The sequence below is a fragment of the Cupressus sempervirens genome, chromosome 3 (assembly GCF_028749045.1).
Source record: "Cupressus sempervirens isolate cs-2001-9-10 chromosome 3, ASM2874904v1, whole genome shotgun sequence".
Classification (NCBI taxonomy): domain Eukaryota; kingdom Viridiplantae; phylum Streptophyta; class Pinopsida; order Cupressales; family Cupressaceae; genus Cupressus; species Cupressus sempervirens.
This window is the reverse complement of record NC_143120.1, coordinates 48,870,076-48,886,592: the sequence shown is the minus strand read 5'-3', so window position 1 is coordinate 48,886,592 and position 16,517 is coordinate 48,870,076. Positions and strand designations below refer to the sequence as shown.

At 35.6% G+C, this 16,517-nt stretch overlaps 1 protein-coding gene and 1 pseudogene across 2 annotated transcripts in view; one reads left to right on the top strand and one right to left on the bottom strand.

Moving 5' to 3' along the window:
• The window catches only part of LOC149564732 (MADS-box transcription factor 23-like), a 233,676-nt pseudogene that overhangs the window by 170,190 nt on the left and 46,969 nt on the right, over positions 1–16,517 (top strand). The window lies entirely within an intron of this gene.
• The window catches only part of LOC149564733 (uncharacterized), a 50,133-nt gene continuing 46,435 nt past the window's right edge, over positions 12,820–16,517 (bottom strand). Inside the window, exons 6-7 of the mRNA XM_089823328.1 lie at positions 13,407–13,535; positions 12,820–13,275 (exon numbers count right to left, since the gene is read on the bottom strand). Of these exons, the coding sequence (XP_089679454.1) occupies positions 12,950–13,275; positions 13,407–13,535 (455 nt within the window). The 3' untranslated portion in view covers positions 12,820–12,949. The remainder of the gene's footprint in view (positions 13,276–13,406; positions 13,536–16,517) is intronic.

The window sequence follows — 16,517 nt, the reverse complement described above, 5'->3', positions numbered from 1 at the left end:
AATGGAAAATTGTCATAGAGCAAAAAGTTGTAGAGAAGATTTTGAGATCTCTTGCTCCAAAGTTTGATCCGTCTTGACAACTGAAGAGTTGATAGGTTCTTTGCAATGACATGAAGAGCGCATGCAACATTTAACAGAGAATTTAGTGCAAGCCTTTTAGTCTACAGCCGAAATTGAAGCAAAACCCTCACCCCCTTTTCAAGAAAAAAAAACTCAAGGGGAGTCTTTTACATCAAGAGGATGTGGTAGAGGACGAGGAAGAGGAAATAACCAAGGAAGAGGAATGAGTTTTGAGGATAGCAGAAGCATCTAGTGCAGATTTTGTGAAAGGTATAGACATTATGAATGTGAATGTAGAAAGAAAAAATCTGATTTGAAGAAATCAAGTAAACTATATTGAAGAATCTCTTGAAGATGCAAAGAACTCCACTTTCTTTCCATGCAATTTGGAAAGAAATCCTCAAAAGGATGTGTGGTTTCTTGATAACAGGTGCTCAAATGACTTGATAGGTAAATCTGATCTCTTTGTCAAGGTAGATGAATCTATGAGAAGTCAAGTCAAACTTGGTGATGATAAAGAGGTTGATGTTATGGGAAAAGTTACCCTTGCCGTGAAAACTAAGAAAGGATGAATTACTTATATTTATGACACCTTGCATGTGCCCAAATTACAATATAATCTTCTGAGTATTGGGCAGCTTATAGCAAAAAGTTACAAGGTTGTTTTTGAGGATAACTACTGCGATGTTTTTGATAAATCGGTTAATCAGCATCTTCTAGCATAGAATTGTATGACAAAGAATATATTCTTTTATCTCACTTTGGTTTGCACTAATATGCATGCTCTTAAGGTAACCATAGATGATTCATGGTTATGTCATTAAAGGTATGGTCATTGGCATTTTTAGGGCTAAAGTTTGCTTCATAAAAAGGAAATGGTGAGAGGGCTTCTTGCCATTTAGAAAAAAGAAAAAGTTTATTCACGACATGCTCTTGGTAAGAAACATAGAGAAAGTTTTCCAGTGAACAAGTCATGGAAGGCAAAATCTCCTCTAGAGCTATTCCATTTTTACATTTGTGGTGCTATGAAAGTGGAATCCTTGGGTAATAATATCTATTTTTTATATTTATTGATGATTTCTCATGCTACACATGGGTTTATTTTATTAAGCACAAATCTGAAGCGCTTGGATGCTTCAAGCATTTTATAGCTATGGTAGAAAAACAAAGTAGGTATTCCATTAAAATACCAAAAACAAATAGAGGGGGAGAATTAATCTCCAAAGAGTTCACTAATTTTTGTGACATACATGGCATTCAAAGATAGCTTTCGGTGACTTTTTCCCCTCAACTATGACAAAACCAATGTGGGTTGATGCTATGAATGAAGAGATGCATGCTGTTGAGAAAAATGATACACGTGAATTAGTTCCTCTTCCCAAAGACAAACAGGTGATTGTTGTCAAATGGATTTACAAGGTGAAATATCATGATGATGGATCTGTGAAAAGTCACAAAGTAAGGTTAATTGCCAAGAGATTCTCACGAATACCTATAGTAGATTATCCAAAGACTTCCTTGAGTGGCAAGGTTTGACACAATTAAAATCATATTGTTTATTGCTGCTCAAAACAAGTGGTCACTCTATCATATGGATGTAAAATTAGATTACCTAAATGGTTATATTGATGAAGGGGTTCATGTGGATTTGGCTATTGGCTATGAAATTTTAGGAAATGATCACTTGGTTTACAAGCTAGAAAAAATACTCTATCTATTGAAGCAAGCACCACGTGCTCGGTATGCACAAATTGATAGTTATTTCTTTAAGAAAGGATTCATTCAAAGTCATTCAAGGCCAACCCTCTATTTGTAACATGTTGGTAATGATATTCTAATTGTTTTCCTTTATGTTGATGATCTCATTTTTATAGGTAATAGCCCATCTCTCATGGAGAAATTCAAATAAGAAATTAAACAAGCATTTGAGATGTTAGATTTGGGGCTTCTGCATTATTTTATTGAAGTAGACTGCAAGAACAACTTGATGGTGTATACATTTCTCAAACCAAGTATGTTGCTGATTTATTGAAGTGATTTTGAATGATGTCATGCACAATAGTTGCTACCCTGAAGCCCTTTGTAAAAATTTAACCAAAGATGATCCAAGTCCGCATCTTGACCCTACATTATACAAAAATTTGGTTTTGAGCCTCATGTACCTTACTACAACAAAACTTGATATTATGTATGTTGTGAGCCTTATCTCTTGGTTGATGCAAGATCCAAATGAGTGTGATTGGGAAGCTGCAAAAATAATCTTAAGGTATGTATGTGGTACACACAATTTTGACATTTATTATTCTAATTGGGCTGGTTCAATGGATGATCAAAAATCACCCTCTAGTTATGTCTTCTCACTTAGTTCTCAAGTTTTTTCATGGAGTAGTAAGAAGCAGGCAACCATGGCTCTCTTTGCAGTAGAAGCAGATTATATTGCAATAGAAACAACAAGTTCTCAAGCAATATGGATTTAAAGGATTCATGAAGATTTTCATTTGGTTCAAGAACATCCTACATCTATTTTTTGTGATAGTTGTAGTGTCATTGTTGATGTGGAGTTTTTTACACTTGAAGCCTTGTTTCTCTATCCAAGGCTTTCTCTTAGCCTTCCTATGGTTCTTTTCTAATACCCTTCACTTAGAGGATCTTTTCCTTATCCTCTCCTACCTAGAAAATCTCCAATCAATTCAAATTGCACTCCTCACTCTCCAATTACAACCTAGCAACTCTATGCTCAATAGGCTAACAAACTAGCCAAGGACCTCTAGCATGGAAAATACATCTTTTGACCAACTTCATGTTGTTCTTCATCTTTCTCCAACCTTTCTATACCATCTTTTCACACCCAACTCTTCAAAATCATTAAATTGCTCTTTTAGGTCTTGTAGCCCCAGGGGCCCTAATTAGGCCTCCTACAAACAAGGGAACTCAAATAACTTTAAGATCCCCTTAACAAGGCCTAAGGATGTATACTAGAGTTTGTTTCACTATGACTTAGACTTAAAGATTTTCTAGGTTTTAGACTCCCATGGCATCTGTAAACTACTTTTGTTGAAACCCCTATTTTTGAGGGTTTCTTGGGCAATGACAACATTACCTTCTTGTTTTTCTTGGTATTACACCTCAAACCTTCTCCTTTAGTCTATGACTCATTGACTCCTATCAATTCATTGCCCCAACCAATATTTTCCCATTCCAATAGATCAAAGACTTTAATTCCCTCCTGCACGCATTCTTGTTTTCTGGTCAAATAACATAGGCTTGCCTAGGTCTTGCCCTCAAAATTAGCGAGCTCGCTCTCCACACCTCCAAAAACCATATTTATAGTATTTATAGGGGATTTTTTTTAATCCCAAAGGCCATTAGATTTTACCCATGGGCATTCAAGTTATACTCACGTTACTCCAGGTTACTATTTAAAGACCAATAAGAAACACAAAGCAAGATAATTTGTAAAACCTATTAAAAAGAACCAAAACTTCTCAAACAAGTACACACAAATCAGTCACATGGTATGAAGCAACTAATCTACGCAAAATAGTAGTAGAACTATCCAAAATAGTAGGTCTTCAAGCCAAAACCACATTTCCTATGTATTTCCTTTTCACTTCACATGAACAATCCGAACAAACATACAAGTCGTTAAACTCTTCAATCGCTATGCTCAGAAATTTCACCTCTTGAATAGTTAAAGACCTTCTACTTAAGGTATTAGGCACCATGCTATTGAGCCTCTTCTTATTCTTTATGGTAATGGTGTAAAATTGGAAGAATTCCATCGACTTGATGTGCCCAAGGCTGAGCTTCTGTTGAGTGTTTATGAAAGTTAGTGCTTGGTGGTCAGTGTTGGCTACAAACTCTTTGTGTAGAAGGTAGTGCCTCCATTTCTTGAGTTCTTGAACTAGTGCATATAGTTCTAAGTCATAGGTAGAGTACCTTGTGTTTGCCGTATTGAGCCTTTCACTAAAAAATTCCACAGGTCTTCCTTCTTGGCTTAACGCTGCTCCAATTGCAATGTTGCTAGTGTCACACTCAACAATAACTCACTTTTCAAATCTTGGCATAACCAAGATTAGTTGACTAGCCACCTCCTTCTTCAGTTTATCAGAACTTTCATCTTCTGCCTTGGTCCAAACAATTTAGTCTCCATATCTCTTTTTATGGTGTCATTCATAGGAGCACAGATTTCACTAAACCTTCTTACAAATTTCTTATAGAATTGGGATTACCCATGGAAACTTCTTACTTCAGTAGCAGTTCTAGGAGTAGTCCAACTTAGGATAGCCTCCACTTTTCTCTTGTCAATTTTTAGAATACCTTGTCACGCTGCAAAGCCTAAGTAAACAAGTTCATCCTTCATGAACTTAACATTCTGTAGATTTATAGTCAAGTTCTCCTCTTGAAGTCTTCTCAACATAATTTCCAAGTGTTTTGTATTCTCTTCCTTTATCTTGTTGAATATCAAAATGTTGTCCAAATATACTACTACAAACATACCTATTTTGTCTTTCAAGAACTCATTCATTACCTCATATAGGTAGTTGGTGCATTGGTAAGACCAAATCACATTACCAACAACTCATAGAGTCTATGATTAGTTTTAAAAGAAGATTTCCACTCATCACCCTCTTTTATCCTTATTTGATAATAACCATTCTTAAGAATAATTTTTGAGAAATATCTAGCTCCATGAAGACAATATATTAGGTTCTCTATCCTAGGAATAAGAAGTCTATACCTTGTTTCATCCTATTTATTGCCCTAGAGTCAATATGCATTCTCCACTTACCTCCTTTTTAAGAAGCCAAAATAGCTGGGAAAAAAAATGGACTTATACTTTTCATGATCAATCCTTGGTTAAACAACTCATAGACTTGCCTTGCAATCTCCTTGTTGTGTTCAAGTGTTATTTTGTATGCAACTTTTTTTGACAAAGAGGCACCTAGTATGAAGTCTATCTGATGACTTATGATGTCCTCAAACTGATCCAACAACTATTGTACTTCTATAGGTATAATTTTTGTTATCATGAATGCTAATGATACTACATTGGCAGAGTATCCTAAGCATTGAAGAGTATTGATATGTTGCATTCATGACTGTATTTGTCACTAATGTCAAAATAGCAGTAATTTTGTTAAGACTCAAAGAATAGCAGTTCATAATATTAGTATGCACAGAAGTTGAAGTTTTAGATGATGCACAATGTAGGACATGTTCCTAAGGTTGTCATGATGACGTGGTTTAAAGGAATAAGTTTGATTCGATGTTGTATGGAAGTTACACTTGTTTTACTAGAAGCAGTGTAGAAATAGAGTGCTTGTTTGGCAGTTTCTGATGTTTGCATTATATCATTTAGCCAAGATGTAATGAAGGTGATGCACAGTAAACAGTGATAGAGAACAGTTGTGTGATGATGCCAACATGGGTGCAATATGTGGTTTCACATTTATGAAGTTTTGTATAGACTGTGAGCTGACACTGTTGTAAATTAATTAATTATCCAATATTAATTAATTGCTTTCCTTGTTTGGAAATGGACTTGTATTTAGAGGATCAAGTGGAATGCGAAGTATTAGTGCAAACCTCGAGAAAGAGCAGAATGGTTACTAAAAGCATGTAAGTGATCCAAGGGATCATTGGATGCATTGTATGAGATCTGGTTACAAGATTTGAAGGAGCAAAAGTCTAGTTGACAAGAGAGAGACAGGAAGGAACTATGTTTTAGATCTATTTTTCTACAAGGAATAAGACAAAGATCATATGGACAATGGATTCTTTGATCTTAACCTTGAAGCAGTTTGGGAAGTGGGTTTAGCTATCTTACACAACTCCTAACAGGGTTGGAATCTCCTAACAGGGATTCAAAGTCTCCTAATAGGGACTCATATGTACTGAATATTGTAACGGACTCCTAATAGGGTCTATCCTTTAACAAGGAATATTTATATTAATACATCATCTTGTGGGTACCATCCCCACTTGGGTTTTCCCTCTGATTAGGGGTTTCCCTATTTAAAAAATGTGGTGTTATTTGTGCATGAGTCTCTTGCTGTGGTTTTAGTTTATATTAGTTACATTGTTAATTTTTTGTAAGTTTAATATTTATGATCATAGTTGTATAACTGATACAACACTCCCCCCCCCTTTGCTCTTAGTTATATTAGTGGACTATATATTCTAACAATATTTGCTTTGATGCCTCCTCCTCCTTTGGCTTCACCATTATGGCATAACCAATTCGTTCTCCTTGCTTCAGACCCTTCAAAAATTCTTTCTCACTCATCAAGAGTGCATTGGCTTCAAACTTTTCCACATTATCCTCTTCTAACAAAGACTGTATTTCTAAATTGACTCCATTCTTCTTGAGTGAGTATTTGTGTTCCTTACCATGATGGACTGCCTCCCTGTCATACTACCACGGTCTTCCTAATAGTAGGTCACATGCATCCATTGTTAGGGAATCATAGAGTATCTTGTCTTAATACTTTGTTATGGTGAATTCAACCCATACTTGCTCATTGACCAATATTTTCTACCCTTTGTTCAACCAAGTGATCTTGTAAGGAGACACCCGAGGTATCTTGGTAAGTTTTAGCTTTTGAACTGCCTCTTTTGAAATAACATTGTGTGTAGACCTTGAGTCAATAATGACTCTACATACCTTGCTCAATATTTTGCATTTGACTTTGAAAAGGGCCCTCCTCTTCTTATGTTCAGTTTTGATTGGTTCCTTTATCAACACTCTCCTAAGAATCAAGTTCTCTCCTTTCTTTGAGTCCAAACTTACCTTTTTATGTTTGCAGTCCTCCTCTTGCACATAATTGATTTTCGTTTCTCCTTGTGAAGATGATGGCTTGTTAGGACATCAGTAGGTAGGATGACCTAATTGCCCACAATTAGAACATTTCATTGAAGCAAAATGTGTGCTTCTTTCAAACCCACCTAATTTGGTGTTCCCTTAGCCTTTGTCATTGGAGTCCTTAGATTGCTCTCCTAATTTGATGTCCCCTTGGCCTCCGTTTGCATTGTCTCTTCCACAAGAACAACCTCTATGTCCACCTCTTGAATCTCTACCTCTTCCTCTAGCCTTGTTACTAGAGTCTTATTTCTTTTTCAGTTTTTCTTGCACCTTAAGGGCCATTTGATAACACCTATGCAAAGTAGTATAGGAAAATAGACTCAACTCCTCTTGTATATTCCATCTTATTCTCTTTCTCTTTTTCTTTGTGCAAGAACTTCTACCAAGTTAATGTATTTCCTCTCAATCTTGATTTGCCTATCTTTACTCTTTGTGCTTCTGAGATATCATCACATTCAATGTGATTTTCCATGGCTTCAATCCATTCCATATTTTCTTTAGCATCCATTTCACCAGTGACAATAGGTATGCCTTCTAACGGCTTGAGAAAAGGCTCCTTTGCTAATGGAGGATCTGGTGTAGGTGCTACTTCCTCATCTTTTTCCACTTTATTGTTTCCCTTGTCTTTCTCACCCTCTAAATTCTCCTTCACTTTATCTGCAGTCTCAACAACTTCCTCTAACTTTTTCTTCATCTCTTCTACAACTTCCTCAAGAATTCTATTCTTTTCTTTCTTCTCATTTAGATTCCTTCCCAACTTTGGATTGGTCACCATGATGTTCTTACCTATGGATTCTTCTTTAGCTGACCACATCCACTATTCACTTCCTAAGCCTTTCAATGGCTCTACTACCACTTTGATGGGGAGTTTCTCACACTTAAAGCCCTCCTACTCTATCCAAGGCTTTCGCTTAGCCTCCCTAGGGTTCTTTCCTAATACCCTTCACTTAGAGGATCTTTTCCTTATCCTCTCGTACCTAGAATCTCTCCAATCAATCAAATTGCACTACCCACTTTCTGATCCCAACTAAGAAACACTATTCTCAATGGGCTGACAAACTCACCAAGGACGTCCAGTATGGAAAATATATCTTTTGACCATCTTCATGTTTTTCTTGATCTTTCTCCACCCTTCCTACACCATCTTTTTACACCCAACTCTTCCAAATCATCAAATTGCACGTTTTGGCCTTATAGCCCTATGAGCCCCAATTAGGCCTCCTACAAACAAGGAAACTGAAATAACTTTAAAATCCCCTTAAAAAGCCTTATTGATGTCTACTAGACTTTGTTTCACTATGGTCTAGACTCAAAAACTTTCTAGGTTTCAAACTCCCATGGTGTCTGTAGAGTTCTTTTGCTAAAAACCCTATTTTTTAAGGTTTTTAGGGCAATGACATCATTACCTTCTTGTTTTGCTTGGTTTTACACCTTAGATCTTCTCCTCTGTTCTATGACTCCTTTACTCCTATTACTTTATTGCCCCAACCAAGATTTTCCCATTCTAATTGAGAAAACACTTCAATCCCATCTTGCAAGCATTATTGTTTCCTAGCCAAACAACACACACATGCCTAGGGCTTGCTTGCAAAATTAGAAAACTTGCTCTCCCAACCGCAAAAAACTATATTTACAATATTTACCGAGGCAATTTCTTGAATCCCAAAGGTCACTAGGTTTAGCCATGGTCATTCAAGTTATAGCCATTTTACTCCAGGTTACTATTTACAAACAAACATGAAACACAAAACAAGATTTGGTTTTTGTAAAAGCAGAGTATATTGCAGTAGAGACAACCAGTTGTGAAGCAATATGGATTTGAATAATAGTTGAAGATTTGCATTTGGTTCAAGAATATCCTACAACAATTTTTTGTGATAATACCCTTGTAATGACCAAGAATTCAATATCTTAGAAAGTTTCTTATATCTTCAAAAGAGCTCCCACTACTACCAATTTTACTTCTTTAAGGAATCAACTCAATCTAATTCCCATTGTTCATGCAAGGGGAGATTGAAGGCATGCACCCTTCTGCACCATTCCACCACATGTGCATGCATCGGTGATGCATTAAAAATGCACCAATCTCCCATAGGTTTCACTTCTATTACATGTCATTTTAATTTAGATTGTTTTAATTATTTCATCCTTAACAAAATCGCATCTTGCAGTTAGCTTCGTAGGCATCATTTTTAATTAGTTTTCATATAAATGCATTATTATCATGCAATTTCTTTGCATATTATTGTTTAGAATTTTTAATTGTAGTTAACACTAATTTCTTTCATTAGAGCACAAGGTTGAGACTGTTTAATTTTGTGAATAATGTACTCTTTAATTTTAGAATACACTTTCAATAAAAATATTGTTTTTTATTCTGATTTGTGTTGTTTGTTGTTTATGCTCTATTTTTTATTTCTTTGATTAACACTATAGCATAAGATCTTTTATTTTAGATCTTGATATATGTGTGCATCTCAAATATGAATATAATGTTGATAACAAAGTTGAGGAAGAACACTCACAAAATATCCCCGTCTCACTGCACATGAGTATCATACCTATTTCTATTGTTGTCATCCTTTAAGGAATAAAAGAATTTTTTTTGCATTCTTTTGAGATTATTATGTCTACACCAAAAGTTCTCTTGTCAAACACCTAACTCTTGAAGGGGACTAATTATTCCTTATGGAAAACCAACGTGCACACCATTATCTAGTTCAAAGAGTTGTAGGTGTTACCAAATGACCAACTAATATTGATGCTCAGAAGAAGCATGACAACGCTGATGCAAAAAATTTAATGCTTATCATTGGCTAAAAGATCCAATTTGTGTCACCTTTTAGGACTTGTAAACCTCTTTTGGCCAATTCTCATTTCTCTATCAAAACTATATTTTCTTTAATAACTATAAAACCCTTATAGAGTGTTGGAAATCCGATTGAAAAGATCGTTGTGAGAAGAAGTTTGAAGATCAAAGAGGGAGATTGTTGTTAAAAGAATATTTTCAATCATTGTTTTGTCATTGATGTGAAACCTACTATGTGTAAGAATGACCATTGCTTATAAGATCCAAGTACTATCACTTAGTTGATTGATGAAGATGATTTAATCAACAAGATGTAACAAGAGTACCTAAGGGACATGTTGAGTTATGATGTTATAATGAAGTGCAAGGATCAGTTAAGAAAATAGTTAAATGATGTATTGATAACATACTCAAAGATACAGAGGTTGCTCACACTTATAAACATTGGAGGAAGAAGTTGTAACAAGGTTGACTGCAAAGCTTAAACTAAGGTCATTAGTGGGTGCCGAGCAAGCTACTTGAAACCGAGCAAATTCTCAGTTGGAGCCGAGCAAAAGGAAAATCTAGTGTGTGTCGAGCGATCTTCAGATGTTGAGTGAAGTTCAACTGCCGAGCATTAGAAAACCTTAGTTGGTGCCGACTGAACTTCAGGTGCCGAGCATCAATAAAAACATAGTTGATGCCGAGTAACTCAATATGTGTCGAGCATTAGGATTTCAATAGTGTCGAGCTGCTGCATTATTTTAAATGACAAAGATTTGCCAAATCTGAGCCGACAAAGTTGTTACCTAGAATTTTGTGAGCCATTTGGAGAATAAGGATGATAAGCTGGTGGCACATAATTCTATGAAAATCATTTTTAGATGAATTCCAAGGATTATTCAAGAAGTTTCTAGAGGAAACAAAATATGGGTTAGATAAAATAAATCCTACCTAATCCATACGAAATGAAATTAAAGAATGGAAGAATTGAGCAGGAAAGGAACTCTAAGACTTCTATATAAGGAGTCATAGACCAGGAAGCAAATGTTGTTGATGTTGCGGCTGCAGAAGTGCCAAATTGTGAAGTGGTTAGAAGGGTGTCAAGGAGAAGACATCTAGGAGAAGAACACAGAGGCTCTACTTATATAAGTGGTCAAGAAGAGATTATTGCATTGGTACAGTGAGCATGGAGACTCAAGGAGACTAAGCTTGAAAGAAGGGCAAGCTATCAACGGTTGTAGAGACTGATAGCCAGGCAATGGTATGAGCCGAGAAGTGATCTAAAATCTGCAAGTTAAGTTGTATTTTGTAATCAGGTCAAATTCCCTAATTGTTACTCTCTAGCAATTGTATCAGTTAGGATAGAAGAAAAATCCTATGGACTTAGGTTGGCCTAACGGCCATTTGTAAATCCTTTAACAGGGTGGCATTCCAAGTGAATGTTATGAAGTCCTCTAACAAGACCCACTTCTAATAGGGTGGATAAATCCTCTAACAAGGTCACATTTAACAGTTTTTTGTAAGCCTTTACAGGGCATCACTTTAGAAGAGTGAGAATTGAGTAGCATGTTGCTGATAGTTTTTCCCAAATTGCGTTTCCACATAAATCACTGCGTTATGTGTTGATAATTTGTGTGTTATGCTTGCATGTTGATTTACAGTAACTTGCTCATTATGAAAGTTAATGCTTGGATGAATGAATGGTTGAATGGGCTCACTACACTTAGTGAAAAAGTTTGAATTGGATATTTTGGACCTTGAATAACAATAGAGATCTTGGAGTCAATATCATCATTAAATAAATTGTATGGTGTTTAGGTTAATTATAATATATTAGAATTTCAATATATTATAAAAAAATAATTTATTATTTAACATTTGAGAAGATGTTCACTCAAAAAGGGGAAAAAATAGTAATTCATATTTAAAAAAGTAAAATTAGTATTTGTCTCTAGAGGAGAGAGACATCTTTAGGAATATGTAATTGTTTTTCAAAAGGGTGTAGATTTGATAGGGAAGTTTTGATGGGAAGAAACAATTGTTGGTTTCTAATATGGTCAACTTTGAGTACTTATGGGAAAGAAAATATACATCAAAAACTGGTATTTCTTTTTGTGTTCCCTAGTTATACATGTCGCTTAAAGTATATTTACAACTTAGGGAAAGAAAATATAATTTACATATACTTGTTTGACAAGAACTACACCCTATAGTCTTTTCAACTTAAAAAATGACATCAAAATTTTAAAATTTTAAAAATTCTTGCTCAAAAAAATTAGAAAAATTATAGGCATAAAATTCATCCAATTTCACACATTTCACTAGTTTACATCATCTTCAAATTCTAAACACAAATACCATTTTTTACGTCATTAAAGTTGAACAATTTGTGTTTTGGAATCCATTTTCTTTATTAAATGTGACACAAAATTGTGCTCTTACTCCACTCTCAATATAATTGATAAGGTTGAACGATAGTAACGTGAATCGAAATCGTATAGGAATTGGCACGGCCGAATCAAATCGTGAATCGGGGGTGAATCGCCGGTGAATCGGCGATGAATCGGCAAATTTGAAAAAACCCTTTAAATGTAAAGATTTTAACAATTTAAGACTTATTTCATGCACCCTTTATTGAATATAGCTTAAAAACACTATAACATCATCAAATAGAATCTAACATACATAAACATGAAACATAAAATCCATCACATACGTAACTATGTTATCATTATGTACTAAAATGTAAATTGTATGCTAGCTGAAGTAAATAAAAATCAAATGATCATAATGATTCAAATCATAGAATCAATAAGATGAAATCATGAAGATCTATAAGACATCAAATCATAAATGTATGTATAAATCTAAGATGAAGATCCATGAAAGTTTGAAACATATGTCTATCAGTGATTCAGTATCACTATCAATATCTATACAGTGTAAACAAAGTATAAAAACAAGGCTCCAGCTCAAGCCTCATCATCCTCATCATCATCCTTTAGCTCTGCTGCAGCCTCAACCTTAGCCTCTGAGTATCCTGTTTGCCTATGAGAAAGGCGTGTAAGGTAGGTCTTAGAGGACCACCGAGCCATGTCCCCTGCATGGGCAATGGGCTCATGAATAACGTCGCTAGGGCCTGCGTCTGTGCGTGCGCGTGTGCGTCTACCAATGCCTGAACGTGCTCTAGCTGCCTCCTCTACCCTAGCCACAGCCTCAGCCTCTACATCCACCTAGTCAACCCACGCACGGTCTTCCTCAGTGAAGACTGGGTCCACGGTCTTTGTGATCCACTCTGATTTTAGATCAATCTCCTCTAGAATGATCTGAGAGGAGTCAGCGCCCAAAATCTGTCTAATCCTAAGACGAAGGTTGTAATGAACAAAGACAAGATCATTCAACCTCTGCACTGTCAACCTGTTTCTCCTCTTCAAGTGGATGTGCTCGAACATGGACCAACCGCGCTCACATCCAGAAGCGTTGCTCGGCTGACTCAGAATGCGGATGGCAATTTTTTGAAGGTTTGGGGTTGTGGCCCCAAACATTTGCCACCATCTATCTGAAATAAGGAAAAAACAAAAACAATTAGTCTCATTTACAAATTACAATTCTAAAATTAATGCATTATATAATCAACTTTAAGTTTAGAATCTAGATTCATGAACATTGAATATATGATTTAATTTTTACCTGGCTGTAGTGTTGTCTGAGCATTTATGGCCATCCTGCCAGAGAAAAGTGGCCCCTCCTTATTGTTGAACTGGTCTAGCTCAACAATCGCAGCAACGCTATTTTCATCGCTACTCAATCTCTGAATCACTGTGTATAAGCAATGTGGAATTTCAATCTATAAATACCCTCGGAAGTTATTTTTTCTTTACAAAACATGCATTTTGTTTGATATTTTGTTCTTTCAGGAAACTCTTCATTATATTTCCAACATTCATCTTTTTTACCCATTGGAATTTGTGAAAAATGAGAGCAAAGTCTGCAGCAATAAATTTTTTTATGTAAAATATCAAAGTTTGAAGCTAATAAAAATTAGAAAACAACAAACCCTAGCTTGCAACTTAGTAAAAATAAAGAGCATTCAAGATTTACACTAAAATTCTTGAAAACTATAGAAATTTAACAAAAAACGCATAATACACTAAAAATTTAACAAAAAATGCATAATACACTAACATGCAAGAAAAAAAAAAGCACTTACCTCTTGCAAATGAGTTGAGGAGTGTTGATATTGGCTCCTTAATGCTCCCAAAGCAATTGATGGGCTCCCCAAATGGCCTGCTGATCTCTTTGGTGCTCCTCCTTCTTGCCGGTTGGAAACCTATGGCTTTTCTTTTCTCTTCTTCTCTCTCACTTTTCCTCTCTTCTACTCATGCTTCACAAATAGAAGGCCCTTTAGGGTTATAACAAAGAGAATAGGTCAAAAACAAAGTGAAAAAAACAAGTGATTTTTAAAAAAATTTCAACTTCCCTTTTTACATGCCGAGGGCGATTCATAGCCGATTTTTTAAGGCGATTTTGGCAATTTTTACATGAATCGCCTGAATCGCCGATTCAGGCGATTCATGGCCTAGAAATTGGCGATACTGATTCACGATTCAAAAAAAATCGTGCAGGATGAATCGGGTCGCAGAATCGCCGATTCAGGCGATTTTTGGGTGATTCTCGTTACTATGGGTTTAACCATATATTGAAGATGTTGACACATCTACGGTTGCTTGGGAGGCTCTTTCCACAATTTTTGTGACAAAGAATCAGGCTAGGGTACTTAATTTGTAATCTAAGTTGCATGCTTATCATGTACAAAGCAGTGAAAACTATATAGATTTCTTTTGTCATGCATCTATTCTTCATGTTGAACTTCTTTCTCTTATAGAGACGGTGTAGGATAAACTTATTATTTCGATCACCTTATGACCTCTTCCTTACTAGTTTAGTTCTTTTGTTGCTAGTTTTAGTATGACAAAAAAAAGTTTCATTTGAACATTAATTAATTTCCTGCAACAAGGAGAAGCCCTACAATTGCTACATGAGGAGTTTGAAGAGAAAGCTCTTGTCTGTTACTTACAACATGGTCAGAGAAAGTTTTAATGTGGATCCGATTATTAAATTTGCATTGTTAGGTTCCTTTTAAGTTAAACCTTCTATGTATGAAGAAGTTGTGACAAAACCAATGCAAATTGATGGTAGCGATGAAGAGATGCATGCTATTGAGAAAAATGATACATGTGAATTAGTTCCACTTCTAAATTTCAAACAGGTAATTGATGCCAAATGGATTTACAAGCTGAAATATCATGCTGATGGCTCCCTGAAAAGTCACAAAGCTAGACTAGTTGCCAAGGGATTCTCACAAACACCTAGAGTAGATTATTCAAAGACTTTTGTTCGAGTTGCTAGGTTTGATACAATTAAAATTATATTATATATTGCTGCTCTAAACGAGTGGTCAATCTATTAGATGGATTTAAAATCAGCTTTCCTAAATGGTGATATTGATGAAGATGTTTATGTAGATCATTTTTTTGGCTATGAAATTTTAGGAAAAGAACATTTGGTTTACAAGTTGGAAAAACACTCTATAGGTTGAAGCAAGCACCGCATGCTTGGTATGCATGAATTGATAGGTATTTCTTGAAGAAAGGATTCATTGGAAGTCCTTTACAGCCAACCCTCTATATCCAACATGTTGGTAATGATATTCTAATTTTTTTTCCTTTATGTTGATGATCTTATTTTTTTAGGTAATAGCCCATCTCTAATGGAGAAATTCAAAAAAGAAATGAAACTGGCATTTATAATATGAAATCTGGGGCTTATGCATTATTTTCTTGGGGTAGATTGTAGCAAAAACCTGATCATATATCCATTTCTCAAACTAAGCGTGTTTCTGATTTATTGAAGGTCTTTAGAATGATGTCATGCATAGTAGTAGCTACCTGTGTAGCCCTTGGTAAAAAGTTGACCAAGGATGATCCAAGTCCACATGTTGATCCTACAATAAATAGAAGTTTGGTTGGGAGCTTCATGTACCTTACTAAAATGAGGCCTGATATTATTTATGTTGTGAGCCTCATCTCTTTATTGATGCAAGATCCACATGAGTATCATTGGTGAGCTACAAAATAATCTTATGCTATGTGAGTGGTAAAAACAATTTTGGCATTTTTTATTCTCCCAATGGTATGTTCGAGGTGGTTGGTAACACCGATTGTAATTGGGCCGGTTCAATGGATGATCGAATATTAGCCTGTGGTTATGGTTTCTCACTTGGTTCTGGAGTTGTTCCATGGAGTAGTAAAAAGGAGGCAACCGTGGCTCTCTATTCTGCAGAAGTAGAGTATATTGTATCAGCAACAATTAGTTTTCAAGCAATATAGATTTGAAGGATTATAGAAGATTTGTATTTGGTTCAAGAACATCCTATAACTATTTTTTGTGATAATAGTAGTGCCATTGGAATGAGCAAGAATCTAGTATTTCATGCTAGATCAAAGCACATCAAAATCTGCCATCACTTCATTTGAGATTTGGTTAAGAATGGTATAGTGGAGTTGGAGTTTTACCCAACCTCTAAGAAAGTTGCTTATATCTTCACCAAAGCTCTAACTACCTCCAATTTTACTACTTCGAGGAATCAACTCAGTCTCATTCCCATTTTTCATGCAGGGGAGATTGAAGGCATGCACCATTCTTGAGCATGCACTGCATGCATGTATCGTTCCACACCATTCCACCGTATGTGCATGCATCGGTGATGCATTTCAATGCATTAACAATGCATTGATTCCC